Genomic DNA, 25,273 nt, shown 5'->3' with positions numbered 1-25,273 from the left:
CTTACAACGTATTGTTTTCCCACCAATAACAACTTGATGTGGACGTTATTTCCCATGATTTGCGTTTTTTTCTCGGGTGGCAATACTGATTTTCGAATCGACTGCTGCGGAAATCTGCACATTTCTGTTCCCAGATGGCGTTACTTACTTTCGGCAGTAGTTTCGTTTCCGCAATCATGGTGACCTGCACGTTTGCCGTAGTAATGTAGTGATGAGCGATACCGTGATTTTTCAATCCCAGTATGAATTGATATGCAGAATTTCTGCTACATAACTTAGCGTGTGAAAGTTGCTTTCAAGTTGCGGTGGTGGATTATCCATGTTAGTAACATGGAGAAAAAAAGACAGAAAATGCATTTTGGTAGAAGAAAAGATGGCAATTTTGCGACGTGTAGATTGGCATTCCAGAACATGTGCGCATTTAGCAAAAGATCTTGGACTCTCCGTGTCCACTTTGATGTCAAAAAAAAAAACCAATCAACAAATAAAGATTATTTTAAATAGATAAATATAAGAAATTGTAAATTCATTTATTTTCAGTTATTAAATTTTGTAATCTGGTATATAGACTCACATACTAGCAGTAAGTCATCTTTTAGCTTTATTTAAACATTTTTTTTACATTTCCTGCAAATTTACACTTTTTTTTCCATCAGTCCCCTGAAAAGTGTAAAAAAGGGGTTTTACTGTATAAACAAGAATTCTCTACCACTTTCACCATTTGCATCAGATGGGTTGATCCACTTGTACTTGGTCATTTTAATAAACAAATGCAGTCATTTCTCATTATAGTAAACTCATAGAGATCAAAAAGTCCATGATAATGGAAGGTTTGTTTTAGTAAACTTTGTTTATGATAGCACAGGACTTTGGATAAGACTTTTTTTTTTTTTTTTGCAATTTAGCATGGTGAGAGCTGACTGTAGAGTACTTCCTGTCGGGTGAAACTGCACATTTAAACCTTAGCATTTAACAATAAATAAGCATCATCAGAAATAAAATTTCTCTTGTTTATTCTAATGTATATTTGTTCAGCAATCAAAGTTATCCAAGAATTATTTCATTTCTCATGCAAAAAAAAAGTATTTTTAACAGTAAAATATCCTACCTATCACTATGGACTAATCCACTGATGCCTGGTGGGGGAACAGATAGCTGAAAAGGAGTGTTGAAATAATGCTGCTGCTCTTCAGAACGATGAATGATATGGCCTCGTCTTATTACAAGAAAGCCACTATCACCAATATTGGCAGTGTATACCGTGCGATCTGTCCTATTTAAAACTAACACACAAGCTGTACTGCTACCTATTTATTTATATGAATAGAGAAAGAAAAAAAAAAAAAAAAAAAAATGGTTACATATCAGGATTTTGCAAAAGTTTAGTCAAGAAACATACAGGGTGTTCGGGATAAATTTGACAGTTTCGTAAGGAAAAAGAAAATCTTCTTTGTATCTATTAAATTTAATGAATTGACAAAAAAACATTACAGGCAGAGTTAATTACAATACTATCAACAAGATTTACTCAAAATAACCACCATTAGCATCGATCACAGCTTCAATTCTGCTTCGGAACCTCGAACAAGCTGATGCTACAGTCTCCCTGGGAAGGGCCGCAAAAACTGTTTTAATTTTATCCATTAACTGGGCTTTTGTATTACTGGAAGTGCGATTGGTGTCTTTTTCAACTGCGCCCCATACAAAATAATCCATGGGGTTAAGGTCTGGGGAGTTTGGAGGCCAAACATTTGGACTGGTGAAGTCGTAGAAATTTTCAGACAACCATTTTTGACTTTTCCCAGAGGTGTGGCAAGGGGCCGAATCCTGCTGCCATACATACGGCCTACCATTGGCTACCCTTGTTATCCAGGGCTTGACTACAGTTAGCAACTCCACGAACAAAGCCCGAATTCCAATGCCAGGGTTCTTCAACACCTGTTCCTGCAGATTTGCGAGGAATTCTGCTGTACGAACGCAATCAGATCGTCTGCTAGGGATCTTTCTTCTTGCTACATCCTCGTAGTCACCATTGCAAGTCTCTAGTTCATGCCTGATTGTTTTTACTGTATTCAGGGAGCATTGGGCAGCAGTCGTAATATCCTTATTTTGATGGCGGGCACGAATCATCATGATACAAGTTATTCTCTTCCATGATTCAGGTGGGTTCCAGCTATCCATCCTTTCTGACATCTTGTATATGAATGAAGAAGGGTCCAAACTTTTAAATGAAGAGAAGTGTGTGTTAATACATGTAACTTACGGAAAAATATAATTAATTATAAATATGTCAAATTTATCCCGAACACCCTGTACAAGTTAATTAAAAAGATCTTAGTTTATGGAAGTTTTTTTCACTTGGCTATGCTACTAATTATATATTTGGTTTATCCGTTATCCAAGTGTAGGCAAACAAAGTTTGCACCTGAAGTACTTTCAGGACTGGGGCAAATCGTGGTAAAGGTGGTATAAATTCTCATCACTTGCCTTAGTACCCCATAATGCAAAGCACATTTCCTTGCGGACATGTATAATGCTATGCATTGCGTCCTATGCATTAAGGGAAGGGTCACTACCCAGACTGGTTTCGACCTTTATTGAGGTCTCATCTGTGGGAACCAGACCCAGAGGTGGTGATACTAAGGTGGAAATAATGGAGAAGTCATATTTCCATATACCAGTTGCCAAAAGCATCACACCTTATTATTAAAATGCTCTGGATATTAAAGATAAGTTGATGGAAGTTTTTCCACTTGGCCATGCTACCAACTATATATTTGGTTTAATCCTTTATTTGGTTTAATCCAAATAAAGGATTAAACCAAATTATATATTTGGTTTAATCCTTTATTTGTTTGCTTACACTTGAATAACTTCAAGTGTAAGCAAACAAAGTTTGCACCTGAAGTACTTTCAGGACTGGGGCAACTCGTGGCAAAGGATAAAACCAAATATATAATTAGCAGCATAGACAAGTGAAAAAACTTCCATAAACTTATCTCTAATCCAGAGAATTTTAATAATAGGGGTGTGACACCCTTTGGCAACTCGTATATGTAAATATGACTTCTCCATTACTTCCACCTTAGTATCACCACCTCTGGGTCTGGCTCCTACTGATGAGACCTCAATAAAGGTCGTCGAAACCGTTATGGGTAGTGACCCTTCCCTTAATGCATAGCATTATACGTGTCTACAAGGAGATGTGCTTTGCATTATGGGGTACTAAGGCAAGTCATGAGAACTTACATCACCTTTACGAGTTTCCCCAGTCCTGAAAGTACTTTAGGCACAAGCTTTGTTTGCTTACACTTGGATAAAGGATAAAACAAATATATAATTAAAATCTTAGTTTCTTAAAATTTTCTTTGTGAACGAACAAAGATATTTCAATTTTTATAATACTTTATTTATCATTTAAAAAATATAATTTTAAGGGCAGAATGTTTTTATTCACATGTTCCATGTATGCTAAATTCAATGGCTTGTTATAGCCAATTAACTTGGCTTCTTGGTAATCTAATTAATGCTCCAATAGGACAATCAATTCTGTCTGCAACTGAATATTATGCAGATATTGTCAAATGTGTGCATTCATTATCCGGTTTTGCAGGATCAAAATCCAAATTTCTGGGTGGAAAAACTCTTCCACCTTCATACATGTGCAGTTTCACCTGACAGGAAGTACTCTCAGTCAGCTCTCACCATGTTAGAAACCAGCTAATTCACCTTCAGTTGAAAAGCCCTGATAAAGTTTCTTTGTGTCCTAGATGAGATTCAACCCCAGGTTTTCCAAACAAAGGACATCAGCGAAATTGAGCTCCATAACTCTTCCAACCAATAATGGCTCTATCTGTGGTTTTCAAACATCTATAGAAAAATCTTTTTTCATCATCAATTTCCTGCTATATACATTCACGGGTCCCTTCAGGCTACTATGAAAGCACTACATTAAGTTTACATTGTTAATAATTTCTTAATAACAATTTTCCTCCAAATTAATCTATTACTTGTCAGCACTCTAATACTGTCATATATAACATTTCATGCTTCTAAGGTGCTTCTGACTGAATCAATCCACCTAGATCTGGTTCTTCCTCTGGTCTTTTTCATGCCATCTTGGCACCAAACACCTGTTTTGCTAACCTTTTTATGCCCATTTTATTTAAGTGACCATACTAGGCTAGCTCTGCTCACACATTCTTGAATGCAAATGATGTCAAGTTGCATTTTTAATATGATATTGCCATTGATGTCTGTATAGGCCTCTAATTTTTCTAAGAACTCTCATATCTATGGTCTCTAATCTCTGATTACAGATATGAGAGTTCTTAGAAAAATTATAATTGTAGTGTTTTGAAAAACTTTTCTCTGGGTAACTTATTGTGTGCCTTTTCCAGATGTCTTTTTCATGCTGTCTTGGCATCAAACAGCTGCTTTGCTAACCTTTTCTTCCCATTTTATTTAAGTGACCATACTAGGCTAGCTCTGCTCATACTTTCTTGAATGCAAATGATGTCAATTGCCGGCCTGGTTGGCTAAGTGGTTAGCATATCTGCTCTCCAGCCAAAAAGGTTGTGGTTCGAATCCTGCATGTATGTTTGTGATTGTCTGTGAAAGCACTAATGGTGGTAGTCGGTGGTAGATTGCATTGGTGTTAGATGATAAAGGTCGGTGGAGTAGTGAGATGAACAGTTGTAGAGTTGATGCTCTCCCTCTATGAGTCTTTGGACTTCCTGGAGGTGTAATGTAATAATAATAATAAAACTTAAGTACAGATTCTTTCACATTCCCATGATTTCTCGCCTATTTGTTGTAACATGAAAATCTGATCCTGACATCTATTTGGCCTGAATCCAGCTTGTTCTCAAAGTTTCTCCTCCACAATTTTTCTCAACCCCTTTTCAAGTATGCTTGTATAAATCTTAGCTGGAACACTTAGTAGAGAAATTCCTCTGTAATTCTCACATTCAGTTTTATTATTATTATCTCAGACTTCCAAGGAATCAAGGACTTATTGGGCAACTACACAAAACTTAAAAACCAGTTGTCATACCTTTCCTTAAATTCATTCACACTAGATGCATTCACTACCCCTCTTACCCCATTCTTGACTGCAAAGAAACTTAACTTTCACTGATGTCCCCCCCCCCCGTGTTCTCTCTCCACCTTCCACAAAGAAAATTTTCCTCGTATGATATTCTATAACACCCATTCAGAAGTTTATAGACCTCTATCATAACATCCCACTTTCTCCTGTTAACCAGAGTCTGTAATCTACATATTTGCAATCTGTGCTCATAATAATCCAGATATAATCTTTGTAATTCTTCTTTGCACCTTTTCCACAGCTTCTTTATACCCTTAGAACCCAGGAGACCAAATCTGCACAGAGTAATCCAGATGCGGTCTTCAAAATGACTTCCTTATCCTTACATGTCAAGGTTCTCTTCAACATTGCAATTATCCTCAGAATTGTATTTGAAACTTTTGCTATGTAACCTTTGAACATCAAATTCCTATCCACCATTAAGCCAAGATCCCTAGCCTCATCAATTTTTTGTAGCATAACCCTGCTAATATAATATCTCATCACACCAAAGTGCATAACTTTACACTTACTAATGTTAAGCTGACAGCCATTTTTGTTTGCCCAAATTTCCAGCTTATTCAAATCATTTTCTAATATGGATATCAGTAGCATCCCTGATATCATCGGCAAACAACTGCACATCTGTTAGATCCTAATGTCATTAATGTATAGATGGCCCAAGGACTGAACCCCGAGGTACACCACTGGTCACCATAAATCTGGCAGATTCACACCTACCATATAGCACTTTCTGACTTGTCTGTCAACCATTCACTGATCTAAGTCAAGAGTTTATATTCCAATCCCATATTCTCCAGTTTATGCAACAGCATTTCATGCAGTAACTTATCAAATGCCTTAGCAAAATCCAACATTATCATAGTGTGTCCATTCACTTTATCCAACTCAGCCATAACATTGTTATAAAATATAAGCAAATTGCTAAAATGTGACCTTCCTTTAGTAAATCCATTCACAGATACCCATTTCTGTATGCCAGTTCTTACCAACTTCTCTGAAATCTTCACCATAGACACTAATAGATCAGTAGTTAGATGCATCAATTTATGCACAACACTTGTACAACTGAACTATCATACGTTCCTTCCATTCCTGTGGTATCATTCCTGAGCTGAGACAAGTTATACAAGCATGTGAAAGGCCTAGCCAATTCAGCTGAACATTCCTTTAGCAAACATGCTGATATTCCATCTATCCCCTACAGACAAATTCTTATCCAGGTTATGCAACAGCTCTTCAACCTCATTCTCATGCACCTCTAACTTTGCAATGTAGCACTGTGCACCATGTTACATACACCTAGTTGATATATCTTAGCAAACTGAGCACTCATTAATTGAACTATCTTATTACCTTCTGTAGAGTACATCTGTATTCAGTAAAGTTATTCTTCCACAATCTTTCTTTCTTTTGCTTGTGGCATAACGATAAAATTCCTTTGGATTACCTTTAGCCTGCATAGCCAATTTCTTTTCATATTCCAATTTAGCTTTCCACACAATACCCATGACTTTTTCTGGCCTACCCTCTAAATACTTCATAACTAATCTCACTGTTATTCTCATGATATTCTTTCCACATCATCATCTTCTTGTGAATCTCTTGCTTAATAAGGTTACACATCTATTTCACTCCCCCTATTTATTCTTTGAACTGAAAGGATACATTCAGATACTACCTCATTTAAGCACTTTTTCAACGATTCCTACATTGATGACATTTTTCCCCATTCAGTAACAAATACTATGTGACCAAAGACAGTGTTCTCATAAGTGGATCATAATTTCTAGCTTTGTAGTTCAGCATGTAACCTGTTCTAATTGGAACATCAATATAATTAGATATTTCCAGAGAAAACATAGCATGATCACCAATATTTGGTAAAAGAATCATATTCTTAACAGACTTCTTCTGACACAATGAACAAATCTAACACTCTTTGACCGAGTTTCTTCTTTCACATGCTGTTTGAGGAAGTTGTCTTGTAACAATTCAATAAATGTGAACTATGAGAGCCCTCCTCCAATCATCTGGAATTTGACCTTCTGACCAGGTCCTCCGAATTATGCAGTGTAACCACTGAAACACTTTTATATTTCCATATTTGTGCATTGCTGGTCAAATATCACCTACTTCAGCTGCCTTTCCACATTTCAAGTGTTTGACTGCTTCCTTCTACCTCAAGTATTGTTGAACACCTGTTTGAATTTCTCTTGAAAACTTTCTACTACAGTTCTGTCACTGGTTGTTTATTTAACAGTCTTTCAAAGTAATCTCTCCAGACACCTAGGATATCATTCGTTACCTTCAGTTTTCGTGTCACCTTTTTCATCTTCGATTCCTTTTACACTATTTTCTTTCCTCCATTTCTAAGCTTTTTTTAATAGCCTCCAGAACATTTTGCCACCTTCCTGATATTTACCTTCTATATTCTTACTGAAGTCTTCCTATGATTTTTGTTTAGTTACTTTCACACTTAGCTTAGCTCACTTACATTTTTCTGTGTATTCTTTTAGAGCATCTGATGACTTATTTGCTAGGAAGTTTCAGTATGCTTTCTTCTTTACCATGACTGCATCATTAAATTCTTGTGTCTACCATAGCATTCTTATTTTCTGTCTTTGCAGACAACTTCACCTAGCTGAATCAGTTAATGTTTTCCAGGTGTGCTACTGATATTCCAATGTTTGGTTCTTTTTTTAGAACCATTGCATTCTTTCTTCAATAATGTTTGCATAGTCAAGTCTAGAGTTTACCTGTAAAAGCTGCTCAACTTTAATTATGTTTAAAACTTTTGTATGTACTTTTCTTTTCAATGTGATATTCAGCTTTATCTTACTTAAAACTAAGTAATGGTCTCTTTCAACTTCAAATCCTCTGTAGACTCTTGTATCCTGAACCGACATGACGATATCAATATCAACAATTTTCTTATATCAACAACCTATTTCTTGTATCTTCTCTCAAAGTGAACTTGTGCACATCTTTATGTTGGAACATGGTGTTAGTAATGACTAGTCCATCTAATGTTATATTCCTTCTTTCTTATCTAAATTGCTATTCATTTGTGTTATACATTTCTTAATTTTTTATGTTCGGAATCATAAAAAAACTTACCTATTACCTGCTCCTTATTTTCAAGTAATTCATAATAACCAGCAGCAATAATACCTCCAGGCAACCTAGGATTAAATCTACCAGTAGTCACTAGTCGCTTACAGGTCTGCATAAGAGAAAACGAGAAACGTGAAGGATCCACACCATATGTTCGCCAACCACCAACACCATCTGCTACACCTGAGGGAAAAGAATAGTAATTAACATGAGCAAGTTACAATTTTAATGAAACAATTAAATAATGTAAACCTTGTAAAGTTCCATTCACTAGAGTCCCATATTACTACATAGGTTTTATCAATAATATGTGCTTCTAGTTCTCATTTGTCATGTTTTTATAGTTTATTTTATTTATTGTCATTCCATATATGAGAATTTGTTAAGAACAGGACTCAACAAATATGCTCACCCACTTACCTGTGGCAAATAGATTTTGCCAGCTGGTGAGTAACTGCAGACTGACAAAATAGAATACTTTTCATTTAATAAAAAATCAAAGTACTTTGTAAGCAAAATCGTTTTTTAACTTGAAGAAAAAACACAGAAGAATATGTATAATACAAAGGACCACTCTAGTAACAAAAAGTAATGTTACAAATTATTTCCAAAAAAAAATAATAATCAATGTTATTTTTACTGCTTTTCCCATTTATTCTTATTATTTATCAACTTCCCCCTCCTGGAATGGTTCCCACACAATGGACATGTTCTCCAAACAATGCCGCAGCACCACTAATCACTTTAGGATAAGTCTATTGATAGGCATAAAAAATTGGGGGAGAGAGATTCTGAGCGAGTACTTTTTTTTTTTTTTTTGTGGTGAATAGTATTTTGCATAATTTCTTCAGCCCTGCATGAGAAGTTATACAGCTTATAGTAGAATAACCTCCCAAGTGTGAAATTAACTTAAACACCAGTCAAATTATGTATAGTATGTTGAATCCACAGCACTGAAATGGAATGAATGCTGTAGAACAAATCTTTATCTTCACATGATCCTCCTAATTTGGTTATGAAAAAGTTTGAACAGGTGGCCTAGAAAAGTTCAGCTCAAAAACTCTTTATGGATCATGTACATAAATATTTTTTAGTTATATGAAAATGCTGACCTTAAAATTTTTGTATATTTCTGGCCTACCTAAACAATTCACAGCCTTTGTGCAGTTCTAACATAGTTAAATGTGGGTGACACCTTCATGTTTTTGTGAAAATAAAAAAATTCCAAACATCAATTCTGAAGTTATTGTTACTGTGCTGTCAACAGTAACAAATAACTGGATGCACATTATTCTTGGACCTGAAATATAGTACCTGAAAAGCTACTATATGTTTTAACAGATTTAGAGAATAGTGAGAAAATTTACCACTGCTAATTCTGTTGAGAGTGACAATGAAAATATTTAGGATATTAGGGATTTATAAAAATGCTCAAGCATCAAAAAGAATTAATCAATCAGTGAAAAATGAGATGTCAAATAATTCTCAGCAATGCTACCTAAAAAAAGAGACAACTACTGTGCATGGGGCAGAAAGAGAGAAAGAAGAAACTTGTTAACATTGAAGGTAAGAAGATTTGAAGGTAAAAAGTATAACCTGTAGGTTATACTTTTTACCTTCAAATTCTGCTTACAGAAAGATTGTTCTAAAATACAACGTATGCAAGGAATGAATGAAGAGGAAGCAAAATTTGTTGCTTTTAGTTTTGAGTTGAATCATAAGGTGCTGAAAAGCTACTATGTTTTAACAGATTTAGAGAAAATTGGGAAAATTTACCAATGCTAATTCTGTTGATAGTGACAATGAAAATATTTAGAAAGTGTAAGTAGAATTATCTACAAATGATGAAAATCTATCTGAAAGAACACAGTGGCAAAAGATTGGAATTTAATCAATCTGATCTCTTCTGTAAAAGATTTGTATCACTTGTCACACTTAGAAGTAGAACTCCTCCCCCCCCCCCAAAAAAAAAAATATATATATATGAGAACAACTAAAGTAAGAAAATTTGAGTAAGAGAAAACTTCATTCCTTGGATGTGACAATATCTGAAGTTTAGAGCTAGTTCAAAAAAGATAATCTCATATCCAGATTTCGGTGTTGTCAACAGTAAGACTAGAAGAAGGGTTTCTTCTAGGGTTTGTAATAAACAACACAGTGGTTAGTTTTACTAGAAATGAAATTAACAAGGTTATCAGAATGCCAGTGAAGATAGTTTGGAGATCAAAATTTAAGGGTTTTTAATTTGGATATTCTGAAAGTTTTTGTGGTTGTTAAATGAGATAGACGTTTATGGCAAAACTGCAGTCACAAAGAGAAAGTTGTTAATTTCTCATTGTTACTTTTTCATGATTACTAGCAGTCCACAAGATCTGTAGCAACACCCCATTCATGTATCTGATCTTGTTAGACTCTATTCCACACAATATGGCTGGCTTCAAACTCGCTGCCACATGGGAAAACTGTTACTAATATTGCAATCATAGATTTCTACCCAACTGGAATCAAATCATCCAACATCATTAGTACCACATCCCCTCCTCTCCTTCGTAAAAATACTATACCCTTTACACTCAATACCAGTTAATACACCACATCTGTGAGCCAGATCTCACAAATGCCAGTAATATAAGGATGCAATGTATTCGCTAAGGCAACAAACTTAGTCCCTTTATACCTAATACTCCTGGCATTTGTGTACACACATAATAAGTCACTTCCATAATAAGATAAGGGTATCAAGCTTCAGGTGAAACTTGCTACCTTCATCCATTCCACTAAAGATCAACTCCCACCTCTATCAGTTCCTGGAGTATAAAAGGTCCTTGTTCCTGCAAGTTGGCATACTTTGAATAGACAGGTAGATCAGCCACCATCCACATAGATGAACACAAAAAATACATCTGCAATTACAAATATGATCAGTCTGGTCTTGCAGACTATGCATTAGATACTACTCATAGGATCATCTGGAAAAAAAAAAAAACCAACCATGCTCCATCATAAATTTAGAATAGAAAGAATGTTTTTGGAATCTACCATCTCATGCATCCCTAATTATGGAATCTCTATACAGCAGTATATATCTCTTTTCCTTCTTTTATTCTTCATGTCCTTTTCACTCACTGCTGTTGTTTTTGTTCCTGTTCTTCTCACACATTATTTGGTACACTGTTCAGTGATTTTCTGTATACGTGTTTCTGCACTTCTCATTCCACACACACTCACTTAATCCATTACTAAGTAATCTATCATTCTCAATCCCACCATATATTTTCTATTCCACAAAAGACATCAGACCATATCAGAATGCTGCTAGATAAACTATAAACATTGGTCAGAATTTCAAAATTAACAAATGTATCCCAGTCATTTAAAAATGACTGTTCCTTTGACTGGGAAGAACCTGTATAGCACAATTTACTCCATGTGCCTCCATCAGTTACATTTGGGTATGGTTGTATAAAGATAGCATGCTTCCCATGAAACTGATTTCACTCAAATGTTAAGTCTTGATACTCATTTAAAACTGTAGATATACCAGATGTATCATCATCACACGAACGCTTCAATGTTTATATGAGTCAAATATGTACAATAGGTGATACAGATATTAGAAGATATGAAACAGTGTATACAGTCTTTTGTTGCAACCTTGGCATCAAGTGCAAGAGGTGATATCAGAGATACATCGGATTATGACGTTAAGCATTGGGGTCTAACTTGCATTGTAACTACAGAAAAAAAATAGTAGGTTCTGATGGCTTAGAAACTCAAAATGAGAATATAAAGGACTAGTTTCAACAAGACCAAAGGTTTTGAGTGGCACACGAGTATTAACTGAAGCATTAGAAACTGGAACTATATGCACTGTTAAGTACAGCTTAACAAATTAAACAAGTCAAGACCACTTTAAAGTTGGTATAGATGACCATATTCACTAAGCATTTCTTTCTCCTTATCCTTTAATGATACCTATTCATCTATGACACTGTCATTTGAAATGTCATCAAATGTTTTTTTTTGTTTATATATATATATATATATATATATATATATATATATATATATATATGTGTGTGTGTGAAGAATGATTTACTCGGTTGTTATACATATTTTAAAAAAGAATTGAATGACTTAAACCGAGAGAAATGGTAAAAACAGTTTATAGTACTACACAACTAGTTTCAGCTTTTTAACAGTCTTCATCAGGTGCACGTTATAAAAGAAATAACCATTAAACATGGAGGAAAAAACTGTAAACATCATAGAAAGTAAATGTATATATTTACATATATATACATGTATATAGCTACAACCTTTCAGACTGTCATTTTGCTGTGATCAAATACTGGCGTTCACGAGATGCTGTATGCACGTACATGTCTAACAATGTAGCCAACGAGGGAACAGCTTTGAATACGTTGACTTTAACGTTAAATATATACATTTACTTTCCGTGATGTTTACAGTTTTTTCCTACATGTTTAATGGTTATTTCTTTTATAATGTGCACCTGACGAAGGCTGTTAAAAAGCTGAAACTAGTTGTGTAGTACTAATAAACTGTTTTTTCCATTTCTCTCGGTTTAAGTCATTCAATTCTTTAAAAATAAAAAAAAATAAAAAATAAAATATATATATATATATATATATATATAAGTAAAAGGGAATGGAATAATAATTATGAAAATGTATAAAAAGATAATGAGTTTAACACTCATAATAATCTAATCCAATCCTAATACAGTAACAAATTAGAAACCATTCACATAAGATGAATTAACTGAAATTAAAAAGAAAATGAAAAACACCAAGAAATTATGGTAAATACAGAATTATTTCAATATGCTGGTTTAGAACTATATAAGAGACTAATAAATGTATTAAATAAAAATCGCCTGCAATTAGGAACAGCTCCAGAGACTAATACGTTTCAGTCTTCATTACATCCACCAGCTCATCAGTAGAAACTGTGAGATTATGCAAATATTATGCGTTTAGTGTCCCCTGGTAGCAGAATTTTGTACTACTGGAAAAAATAAAAAATTAAAGGGGATAAATCAAAATGTTCAAATATCATCATAACTTTAATTACGGATATAGACCAATTGGTATGTTTCGGTCTCATTAATCATCTAATATCCTCGTTTCAGGTCTACCCTATGAGGTCTATGCTCAAATATTAGAGGAATAAATTATTAGTTTCATTCAGCTACAAAATACATACAGCAGTACTGAAAAGAAACATTAATAACAATATACAAGGTGTAGAAAGGCTTGTGTTCGTCGCACATGTTTTATTTTTGACGGTATATATCAGAACACAGAATAATAAGTAAATAATTATTTATTGACTTATTGCTGATATTTCGCTGGTGTTATAACCAGCATCTTCAGAGCATAAAAACACAGTTTGTCACAATATGTGAGACTCCAACAACATGTGTAATAATGGACTAGTTTAACAAAATTGTAGCAGCAACACAGAGACTAAAGTCCTAATTTGGCTCCCTCTATCTGAAAAAAAAAAAAAAAAAAACGCAGCTACCACACAAAACTAAAGTCCTAAAAAAAAAGAGAAAAAAAGCAACTAGTTTTATCTTAAGATTACTGTCTCCCAGATTTTAGGTAAATTTATACAGCCATATTTGTTGAGATTTGGAGTATGTTTCAAAGTTTCTACTGCCTTTAAGAACAATCTCTCTGACTTGTAAGAGCTTTTGTGCAGTACTTTTGTTTTCTTCCAGTTGATCCTGTGTGCAGGGGTATCCAAAGCATGGTCTGCTAGGCCCGACTTGCCATAGTGATAATGCCGGATGTATCTTTTATGTTCACTGATGCGGATGTTCACAGTTCTTTCTGTTTGACCATAGTAGGCTTGATTACAAGAGCAGGGTACTTCGTAGACTCCTGGATGTGATAAAGGAGGAATACTGTCCTTGGGTGAACGGATAAGAGTTGCTAATTTGACACACGGTCTGAATACAGTGTGTAGTTCATGTTTATTAAGAATTCTAGAAATCTTTTCGGATTGATAGCTAGTTTTTCCAGGTGTTCTATGTAGAAGTTGGCTGGGGGGGAGGGGAGCCCATAGCTGTCCCATCTATTTGTTTGTATATTTTCCCTTTCCATGTGAAATATCCTGCATGTATTGTGAATTTGAATAGTTCAAATATATCAGGAGAGAAGTGCGACTTCAGTAGATTGAGGGTTTCTATTAGTGGTACATTAGTAAATAGTGAGATGATATCAAAGCTCACCATTAAGTCTGAGCATTTTAATGTATGGTGTTGTAAGATGCTTTTTTAGGTGGGCTGAATTTTTGACAAAGGAGGGAGAATTGTTTGTGAGAGTGGCTAGTAGTTTGGCTAAATGTCCAGCCAGTTTGTATGTGGGACTATTTATACTATCCACAATAGGGCATAAGGGTGTACCTTGTTTGTGAATTTTTGGTGCTCCATAAATACTAGGTGTTTTAACATGGAAGGGCTTGAGTTTATTTACTGTGTCTTTGGGCCAAGAAGTGACTTTTTTCAATAATTTACTTACCTTATTCTTTTGTGGTGGGATTGCAATCTATAATTTTGTATGTTGACTGATCTTGTAAAAGTGTGTGCATTTTGTTTTCATATTCTGTTGTGTCCATCGATTGCATTCCCTTTGTCTGCTTTTGTTATGATAATCTGGCTATTATTCTGTAGCTCTTTTTAGAGCAATAATATCCTTTAAGCCTCATAAAAATAATATCCCTCATGAGGAAATTATTGCTCTAAAAGAGCTACAGAATAATAGCCAGATTATCATAACAAAAGCAGACAAAGGGAATGCAACCGTTTCCTTTGGCCTACTCAGCTAGATTCTTCTCACGCAAGAAGTTGTGCTTTGCATTATGGGAGATACTAAGACAAATGGTGATGAGTCTTGGTCCACCTTTGCCACGAGTTGCCTCAGTCCTGAGGATACTTCAGGCGCAAACTTTGTTTGCTTACACTTGGATAAAGGATTAAACTAAATTTATCATAGTCTAACCAAGTGGAAAAAAAGGAAAAAAACTTCCAACATCTTTCTCTAAATCCAGAGTAAGTGAATAACAGAGACGCCTTTTGGCAACTCGTATAGGTAAATATGACTTCTCCATTGCTTCTGCCTTAAGTATCACCACCTCTGGGTCCGACTCCCACTGATGAGACCTCAATTAAGGATTAAACTAAATTTATCATAGTCTAACCAAGTGGAAAAAAAACTTCCAACATCTTTCTCTAAATCCAGAGTAAGTGAATAATAGAGACACCTTTTGGCAACTCGTATAGGTAAATATGACTTCTCCATTGCTTCTACCTTAGTATCACCACCTCTGGGTCTGACTCCCACTGATGAGACCTCAATAAAGGTTGAAACAGGTCTGGGTAGTGGCCCTTCTCTTAATGCATAGCATTATACATGTCTGCAAGGAGATGTGCTTTGCATTATGGAGATACTAAGACAAGGAGTGATGAGAGCTTGGTCCAACTTTACCATGAGTTGCCTTAGTGCTGAAGATACTTCAGGCGCAAACTTTGTTTGCTTACACGCGGATAAAAGATTAAACTAAATTTATTATAGTCTAACCAAGTGGGGGAAAAAAAAAAATTCCTACTATATAGAGACTAGAAATGGCATGCCCTTTGTGTCACTATAAAATTAGGTAGAAGAGGATTGACTAAGTAGAATTTAATATGAAGATGAAAAAGGACACATCAAAATCACGACATGCCCTGGTGCACAGATATTATTAAAATAAAATTCAGAACAATATGTTAAGTATGCCAATACTAACCTATAGAACTAAAATTTGGGGAAAAGCAAACAAACAAAAAACATGTTAATAAGAAATTCATATAAAACAGCAAGATATACTCTGTTTCGCTGGCCAAGTTGGCCAAGTGGATAACATTTCTACTTTCCAACCAACAGCCAACCCACTACGGCATGGATGTTATGTGAATGCCTTTAGGTGGGAGATAAATTTCATTATCTGGTTGTGAAGCCACTGTCCTACTCATTGGAGAATTGAAGTGGTTTGAAAAATCCTGTTTTGTTTCCGGATAATCGAACACAGAGTCAATCCAAGACTCCATGTTTGATAATCAAACTTTTCCTAGGTGGGATTCAACATCATTTTTTCTGATATGTACCCTCAAAGGATGTTCGCACTACATGACAGTACTACATGATTAACTTTACATTATTATTAATCTCCTATCCACAATTTTCCTCCAAATTAGTCTATCACTTGTTTGCACTCCAACATTTCATGCTTCTAAAGCACTTCTGACTAAATCAATCCACCTAGACCAAGATCTTCCTCTGTGTTTTCACATGCCATTTTGGCATCAAACACCTGTTTTGCTAACCTTTCTTCACCCATTCTATTTAAGTGGCCAAACCACCTTAGATTACCTCTGCTTACAACATTCTTGAATGCTAACAATATCAAGTTCCCTTCTAATCTTTACCAGCCTGCCTGGCCGAGTGACCTGTTTTGTTTCGGGATTATCAAACACAGTCTATCCAAGACTCCATGTTTGATAATTCAGGATTGGCTCTCTGATACCTATCAGACAGCCAATCCTGAATCAAGTTGACCAATCTGACATCCAGACCCATGTGCTGCAACTTAAATATCAGCTTATCATGTGGCACCCTGTCAAATGCCATCGCTAAGTCTAAGAAAATTGCAGTATATGCCCTTCCCTCATCTAATGTTCTTGTAACTTTATTATAAAAGGCTAGCATATTGCTAAAACAAGAGCGTCCTTTCACAAATCCATGTTGACTCTCACAGATAACATTACCCTCATCTGCCCAATGCTGAATACGGTCCCTCACTACTTTCTCCAAGATCTTAACTACTGATAACACACAGACTGGCCTATAATTAGACACTTCCAGTCTGTTACCACCCTTATGCAATGGCACTATCTTACCTTCCTTCCATTCCCTGGGCACCTTTCCCACAGCCAGACTTTCATTGAAAAGCCAGGTTCAAGGCACTGTCAGTTCCCTAGCCCATTCTCTCAAAACTCGTGGTGAAATACCATCCAGTCCCAAAGCTTTACTGACATCCAGAGTACTCAGTATCTGAAACACGCTCTCCTCCTGTACCTCTAAACCTCGAACCAGCCCTATCCCTCTAGCATTAAAACCGACTCCTCCAGGATGAAATACTCCAATAAAGTGTTCATTGAACAATTCCACTATGTCCTCTGCATCAGTAACTCTATTCCCATTTTTATTCCACAATATCATTCTTCCACAGTCATTTCTCCACCTACTGGCCACATAGCTAAAAAATTCCCAAGATTTTTCTTTGGATCTTAGGGCCAATCTCCTCTCATATTCCAGTTTTGCTTTCCTTACCAAATTAGTCACTCTTCGGGCTTGTGTCTTTTATTCTTCATGCATCTTCTCTTCACCTGTCTCCTTATATCTCTTCTACAGCCTCTTTTTTGCATGCAATTCCTGTTTAATATTATTTGTCATCCACTTTACTCCAAATTGTGTCCACTTCTTCACTCGTGGTATACAACTTACCATTGCTGCTAACAAATATTCTTTCACAATTTCCCATGCACTAATGATATCCTGCCTTCCAATTCCTCCCTCCATGAAACTTCCTGAAATTGACGTCTAAGACTATTATAATCAGCTGCTTTATAATTCCATATAAGTTCCCGTCTCTTTGATACTCCTGCATGTCTATTCATTTTCCAAGTCAAAACCATATGGTCACTCTCACCAACTGGTGGGAGAGATGTCATCTCAGTTATTATCAACTCTTCTGATGCTATAACCAAATCCAAAACTCTTGAACCTCTTGTTCCCTCTGTTACATATTGCCTAAGACATTTGTCCCTCAAGAATTCTAGAAATTCCATTTCCCTATTGCTACATGCATCTTCCTCTCTCCAATTTATACTACTGTAGTTAAAATCTCCCATAACAATCATTGTTCTTGCACTTGCCAAACTTAACTGTCTAAACATCTCCTGGTCCCCATCCTCTGTGCTCCTGGGTCTGTAGCAACACCCCACTAAATATCCTGTCTTGCCTACATCTACCTCACACCATATACTCTCAAAATCATTTATCTCACTTCCTTCCAAAGCCTCAACTCTTAGAGGACATAGGTCATCACTTATCATAAGCAGTACCCCACCACCACGCTTTCCCCTCCTATCCTGACAAAAAATGCTGTACCCAGCGACTTCTATTCCTGTTATTATATCCCCTTCTGTGAACCATGTCTCAGTGATCCCAATAACTTTTGGCCAGGCTGATGCTATCTGCGCCACCAATTCCTCTTTCTTATTCCGGATACTCCTGGCATTAGTATAAAGCATATAAATGCCATTGTTTCTATACCCAGCATTATCCCTTCTAGACTCCACTGGGCTCAGTGTTACCTGATGTCGTCTCCCTTCTCCCAAGTATCCATTCCCACAAGAGGCCACCCCTGCTATCATCCTCACTGGGACACACTGACTCATTCAGAACAGCAATCTCTCCAGATGCCTACGTCCTTCCTCATTCAAATGTAAGCGGTCTCTCGCATACAATTCCTCTCTTTCCTCAAACGCACTCCAAGCATCCACATATACCAGTCCTCTCTTGTCACATATTCTCGCTATTATGCCATTCAATATCACCGCTCTTCTGCTCAGCTCATCATTATCATACCTAGGCAACACGCACACTATTTTTCCTCTCTCTGCCTTCTTCCATACAGCCTCAAGCAAAAATCTCATATCTCTCTCGCTGCCTGACTTACATTACCACTTAAGTCATTTGTTCCTACCATCACAATCATCTCCTCCACCCTTTCACCTCTCTTAATTGCCATAGCCACCCTTTCTATTATTCCTCCTGGCAAACACTCCTCACGCATCCTATCTTGAACACCATGAATCATGGAGTCGCCATACATTATACCTCTTACCATTCCCTCTCTCTTATTGTTTCCATTCTCTCCTCTTCTTTCATTCCCATAGGTCTCTCTCATTCCCTCTCCTCTACTGCTATTCTTTCTCTTCTAGCATTCCCATACCTCTCCCTCCTACTGTTTCCATTCTCTCCTCTTCTAGCACTCCCATACATCTCTCTCATTCCCTCTCTCCTACTGTTTCCATTTTCTCCACTTCTAGCACTTCCATATCCCTCTCTCATTCCATCTCTCCTACTGTTTCCATCCTCTCATCTTCTAGCATTCCCATACCTTTCTCACATTCCATCTCTCCTATTGTTTCCATCCTCTCGTCTGCTAGCATTCCCATACCTGTCTCTCATTCCCTCTCTTCTACTGTTTCCATTCTCTCCTCTTCTAGCACCCCCATACCTCTCACTCATTCCCTCTCTTCTTCTACTATTTCCTTCCTCTTCTAATGCTCCCAAAATTCTCTCTCTCCCCTACTCTGATTCGGCTTTCATTTATCTCTTCCATTCTCCTAATCTTATCTTTCATACTTCTGGTCTCATTCACAAGACATTCCACCTCCTCTTTCAGCTCATCTATCTCCCTCTGCAGATCAGTCACTCTTAATCTAAATTCACTCTCCCAAACAAAACCATCTCCTAAACTTTCACAGTCACTCACGCCTTCCACACTATCAACTATTATTTTCTTATTCACATATATATTTTTTTCATTCTCTCCTATCACACTACTTGTCTTCCTACATTCATTCTCCGTTCCTGGAGCAACAAGGTCGGATATTGATATTTCGAATACACTTATTTCCTCCCACTGCCTGCATTTTGCGCGCATACGCTCTCCGCTCTCTTTCACAAGCCACATATCCAATTCCCGAGATGCATATATGCCGCAGGGGCTGCATGCCACAAAGTCCCTTATAATATTGCTTATAATAGAGTTCTTAAATGGCAGAGGACTTGGTGATACGCCACTTGTGACTGCAGCTGAATCCGCCATCATTCCTTACTGGCGAATAGCATAATCGTTAATTATTCAATTAATAAATTCCGTTAAATAAATAAGAAAAAAGTACAAACAAAACGAAACATTTAAGTACACTAAATAAAATGAAATATAACTAAATACAGTAATGAAAACTTAGCTTCATTTTGTTTTCCACCGTTACGCATTCGATTCCGACAGTAACCAAAATATATTATATCGCGACAGCAACTAACTTCCAAAAAACAGCCACTGAAGTACACTCATATTCAGAGAAACAATTTAGCACTCAAAAATGTAGAAAAACGGGGGAAAAAACAGACTATTCACCGATTAAAAATCACTTTCTTCTGCACAGCTCAAGTTCACCGTCACGTGCTACGGCGACGCTAGCGCCAATATAGTCACAACTGTTGTGACTATATGAGAGACATATGAGATATGATATGTGTGACTGTGACTGATATATGTCACACATATATATATATGTGACTATATGAGAGATAAATAGTCACAACTGTTGTATGGAAAGTAAAGTCTCTGTATGAAAAGAAACTGGCTCTGAGTGCTAAAGAAAGACAACACACAAGAATTCTATCGATATGCTGCAAGTAAAAGAAAGAATGAATATGAAAGAATAACTTCTAAATGCAGATAGCAAGAGGATTACAGATGCAGAAAAGATTGTTTAGCTAATGAGTGCCCATTTTGTTAAAAGCTATCAACCTGCTGTATGCAATATTGAGCTCAATGTTACGTCTTCACTAGATGAAGACACACAGGTGCGTGAGGCCGAGGTTTTAGAGCTGTTGCACAAATTGAATAAGAATTCAGCAATAGGGACGGATGGAATATCAGCACGTGTGCTAAAAGAGTGTTCAGCTGATCTGGCCATTCCTTTGACCAGGCTGTTTAATATGAGTCTCAGAACAGGGAAGATTCCATAAGAATGGAAAGAATGTATGGTAATTCCATTGCATAATGGTGGTGCAAAGACCGATGTATCAACCTATCAACCAATTAGTATCTTAGGAGTGGTGGTGAAGATTTTGGAAAAATTGGTTAGAGCTCGCATTCAGAAATGGGCTGACAATCTCTACTTTACAATGAACAACATGGGTTTATAAGGGAGGGTCATGTTTTAGCAACTTGCTCACATTCTATAACAATGTTACCACTGAACTAGACAAGGGGAATGGATAGAGTATCATGGATTTTGCTTAAATCTTTTGACAGAATACAGCATGATCGACTGTTAAAATAATATACTACTACTAATAATAATAATAGACAGGTAAAATAATATACTATATTCTTACAATAAAGCTAGAGAAAAGAAAATCTAAAGGAAGATAAAATATATTTACAGTATTATACCATATTTATCGATACTGTAAGTTTATGTGTCATCTGTTTACAAGATGATCGTCTGTCAGTACCTACATCAATATTGTCTTATATGATACATAAAAGAAATACAGTGTTTTGTATTACAAAAACACTAGACATCCAAAATGAAAAGACGATGTGAAAAAGAAATTCATATTTATTTACAGGTATATCAATTCGTGCATTGATAACGAAGCAGCAGCAATATGATTGCTTTATGGTAGCCTAGTGTAATCGATACAATTGCTTTGCTGTAGCTAGCCTATACACTGATGAATGAATTGTTATAAATTTTTATTTTTACTATTTAATTAAATTTAATTAATTTTATGCAGTGATGATTTAATACTGTATCTTTATGTTTGTTTACATTTCTTTCAACTTTGAATGTTGCCATGTATGGTCTGCAAGCATTTGCTTGTTCAATTTTTTTTTTTTTAAATCACCTAACACCTTTTTATTCCCTTATAGGGAGTAGGCAAGGCCATTTTAGCCCTATCTAACTTTTGGAGACTGAGTGGGCAGTTCAATCTCCACTGGTACCCAATCAGAGCCAGCTGGCCCATGGCTATCACTAATTAAGCGGCATACAGTGAAGAGAGACAGCTCAACAAGTGCTGCCATCTCGTGGTGCCTAACCCTAACACAATATATTTAATGTCTGAAATAATGTGGGTTCTATGGTCGATTTTCTTGAGTTTACGGGATGAAAAACCCGCTTACCTGTGCCAGAGATCGACTAACTCGGGAACCGGTCGAAAAAAGGCTTAGAAAAATTTCCTCGAGTCGCCGACTAGATTCGAAAGCAAGTCTTCCTTCATGCAGTCACATGCCGCGGTGTGCAAACACCACATCCACTGAGCTACACAGGCTCGCGTAAGTTAATCTTAACTTTTTTTTTTCTATTATTAAAAAAAAAATTTTTTTTTTTTTTATAATAGATTTGTGTATTTTTTATGATAGAAAATGATAAAATAGACTAGTATCTACATATATTTCATGAATTCAAAATACTTAACTGTTACTTAATTTTTTTCAATATTTCTAGGCTATGCAGTTAGTCTGCAAATTTTTCAAATTGTAGCAAACCTTCAAAAAATTTTCCAGTATTGAAAAAAAAAAAAAAAAAAATCTGTGTGTAAGTGGACCCGTGCAATTTAAACCCATGTTGTTCAAGGGTCAACTGTATATACTAATAATAAAAGAAATGAAAAAATAAGGAAAACAAATTAACCCAGGAACTAGTAATAATTAAAGACAAAATGATAAAACCACTGGATGGGACATAAAAAATGAAAACTGAAAAGTTGCCTAAGCAAGTAGCACAATACAAACCAAATAGAAAAAGACCGTACTGGAGAGCAAATAGCAGTTTGAGTCAGAAGAGGCTTTCCTTGATGTGAATAATAATGGATGTTTATGAATGAAATATTAATTATTTCTTTAAGGGTTACACGGTGATCAGCACTCGTATTTGTAGATTTAGGGACTCAAAAACACACGTGTTGAACAGATTATTTTATTAATTACAAATAAAATAAGACTTGACGTTTCGACCTCTATATCGAGGTCATCATCGGAAGAATACAACTGTATACAGAACCAAGCTACATGCTCATGCTTCCTATACCAGTAAACTAAATCTACGTAGTCAATAAATCTTTTTTCTAGCCTGACCTCTAGTGATAGAAAAGAAAAACAAAAATAAATAAAGAAAGAAAAAAAAAAAAATTTTATATATATATAATTTTTTTTTTTTCTAATATTGATAAAGAATAATGATGTTCCTAAATGGAAAAATGTCCTTATTAAATTTGTACATAGGAACTAAATTCACCAGATTTTTTATTTTGTAAAAAGTCTTTTTTCATTATAAGATTATAATAAATTTAGTTTAATCCTTTATCCCAGTGAGAGCAAACAAAGTTTGTGCCTGAAAATATCTTCAGGACTGAATATAGTGTAGTACTATCTTACCTGGGTAAGAAGTGTAACATCAGGGCAACTCATAGCAAAGGTGGAGCAAGCTACCCACACTCCTATCCCAGTATCTCCCATAATGCAAAACACGTCTCCTTGTGGATATGTATACTGTTATGCATTAAGGGATTGGCCACTAACCAGACTAGTTTCGACCTTTATTGAGGTCTCTTCTGTGGGAGCCAGGCCCAGAGTTGGAGATATCAGGCAGAAGCAGTAGCAAGGTCATCTTTACCTATAGAAATTGCCAAAAGGTTTACCACCTTTTTTATTAAATTACTCTGGATTTAGAGAAAGATGTTGAAAGTTTATTTTTCACTAGGTTAGACTATAATAAATTTAGTTTAATCTTTTATCCCAGTGAGAGCAAACAACGTTTGCGCCTGAAAATATCTTCAGGACTGAATATAGTGTTGTACTATCTTACCTGGGTAAGTAGTGCAACACCAGGGCAACTCGTAGCAAAGGGGGAGCAAGCTACCCACATTCCTATCCCAGTATCTCCCATAATGTAAAACACATCTCCTTGTGGATATGTATACTGTTGTGGCCAATCCTTTAATGCATAACAGTATACATATCCACAAGGAGATGTGTTTTGCATTATGGGAGATACTGGTATAGGAATGTGGGTAGCTTGCTCCCCCTTTGCTACGAGTTGCCCTGGTGTTGCACTACTTACCCAGGTAAGATAGTACAACACTATATTCAGTCCTGAAGATATTTTCAGATGCAATTGATATATTCTCATGTTGGAGGCTTAATGGATATTTTACAACACTCAAAAAGAATTAAAATAGAAATTAATACTTCCTATATTTCGTCCTAGTCACTAGGACATCTAAGGGGATTACAAAAACAATAAAAGTAACATATACACAAATAAACAATACTAAGCCCAACCACGTGGGTGACACTAAAGTCCTATCTAGGTAGAGCGCCCTCTAAGGGCAGTAGTAGGTGGCCTGGAATGTAAGGTGGGAACCCTGGTGATGAGTGTTTCCCAAATCTTCGTAAGCTTAATGCAACCATATTTATTGAGATTTGGTTGGTTTTTGAGAGCTGCTGCTGCTTTTAAGAAAAGTCTCTCTTTCTTGAATTTACTGTGGTGGAGCATGGTGGTTTTCTTCCATGATACCCTGTGGGTGGTGTCCAAAACATGGTCAGCAAAGCCTGAATGGCCACAGTTGTGTTTGAAGATGTAAGACTTGTGTTCCTCTAGACAGATGGATGCTGATCTGCCTGTCTGTCCAAAGTACGCCAGCTTACAGGAACAGGGTACTTTGTAAACTCCAGGCAGAGAGAGAGAGCTGATCTTTCGTAGAACGGATAAGGGTAGCCAGTTTACGGTGGGGCTTATATACTGTGTGTAGATTGTACTGTTATAGTATCTTGGCTATTTTTTCGGATGTGCCACGGATGTAGGGTATGGTGATGGCATTTTTAAAATCTTGTTGACGAGAAGGACGGAGAATGAGGGAGGAGTTGATTATTTTTTTGATACTGTGATCGCTGTAGCCATTGGAGAGGAAAGTGCTGTGTATGTGGTTAAGCTCAGTAGTGAGGGCGGTTCCACTGGAACAAAGATTGTGGGCTCTCTTGGTAAGAGTTTTAATAATGCCATATTGTTGAGAGGGGTGGTGGTGGCAGAGTTTGTGAATGTATCTGCCTCTGTGTGTGGGTGTTCTGTATACGGTGAAGGTAAGTGTATCATTAAGATTT

The 25,273-nt window shown here is 36.2% G+C and overlaps 1 protein-coding gene across 1 annotated transcript in view; it reads right to left on the bottom strand.

Annotated features, from left to right (window-relative positions):
• The window catches only part of LOC150092912 (protein phosphatase PTC7 homolog), a 152,295-nt gene that overhangs the window by 97,217 nt on the left and 29,805 nt on the right, over window positions 1-25,273 (bottom strand). Inside the window, exons 2-3 of the mRNA XM_090413348.1 lie at window positions 8,231-8,410; window positions 1,109-1,307 (exon numbers count right to left, since the gene is read on the bottom strand). Of these exons, the coding sequence (XP_090269474.1) occupies window positions 1,109-1,307; window positions 8,231-8,410 (379 nt within the window). The remainder of the gene's footprint in view (window positions 1-1,108; window positions 1,308-8,230; window positions 8,411-25,273) is intronic.

Source organism: Typopeltis vanoorti, chromosome 24, assembly GCF_054136105.1.
Source record: "Typopeltis vanoorti isolate ZY-2024b chromosome 24, IOZ_Tvanoo_1.0, whole genome shotgun sequence".
In the NCBI taxonomy this organism is placed as follows: Eukaryota; Metazoa; Arthropoda; class Arachnida; order Uropygi; family Thelyphonidae; genus Typopeltis; species Typopeltis vanoorti.
The sequence above is the reverse complement of the archived record's forward strand: the minus strand, read 5'-3'. Positions and strand labels throughout refer to the sequence as shown.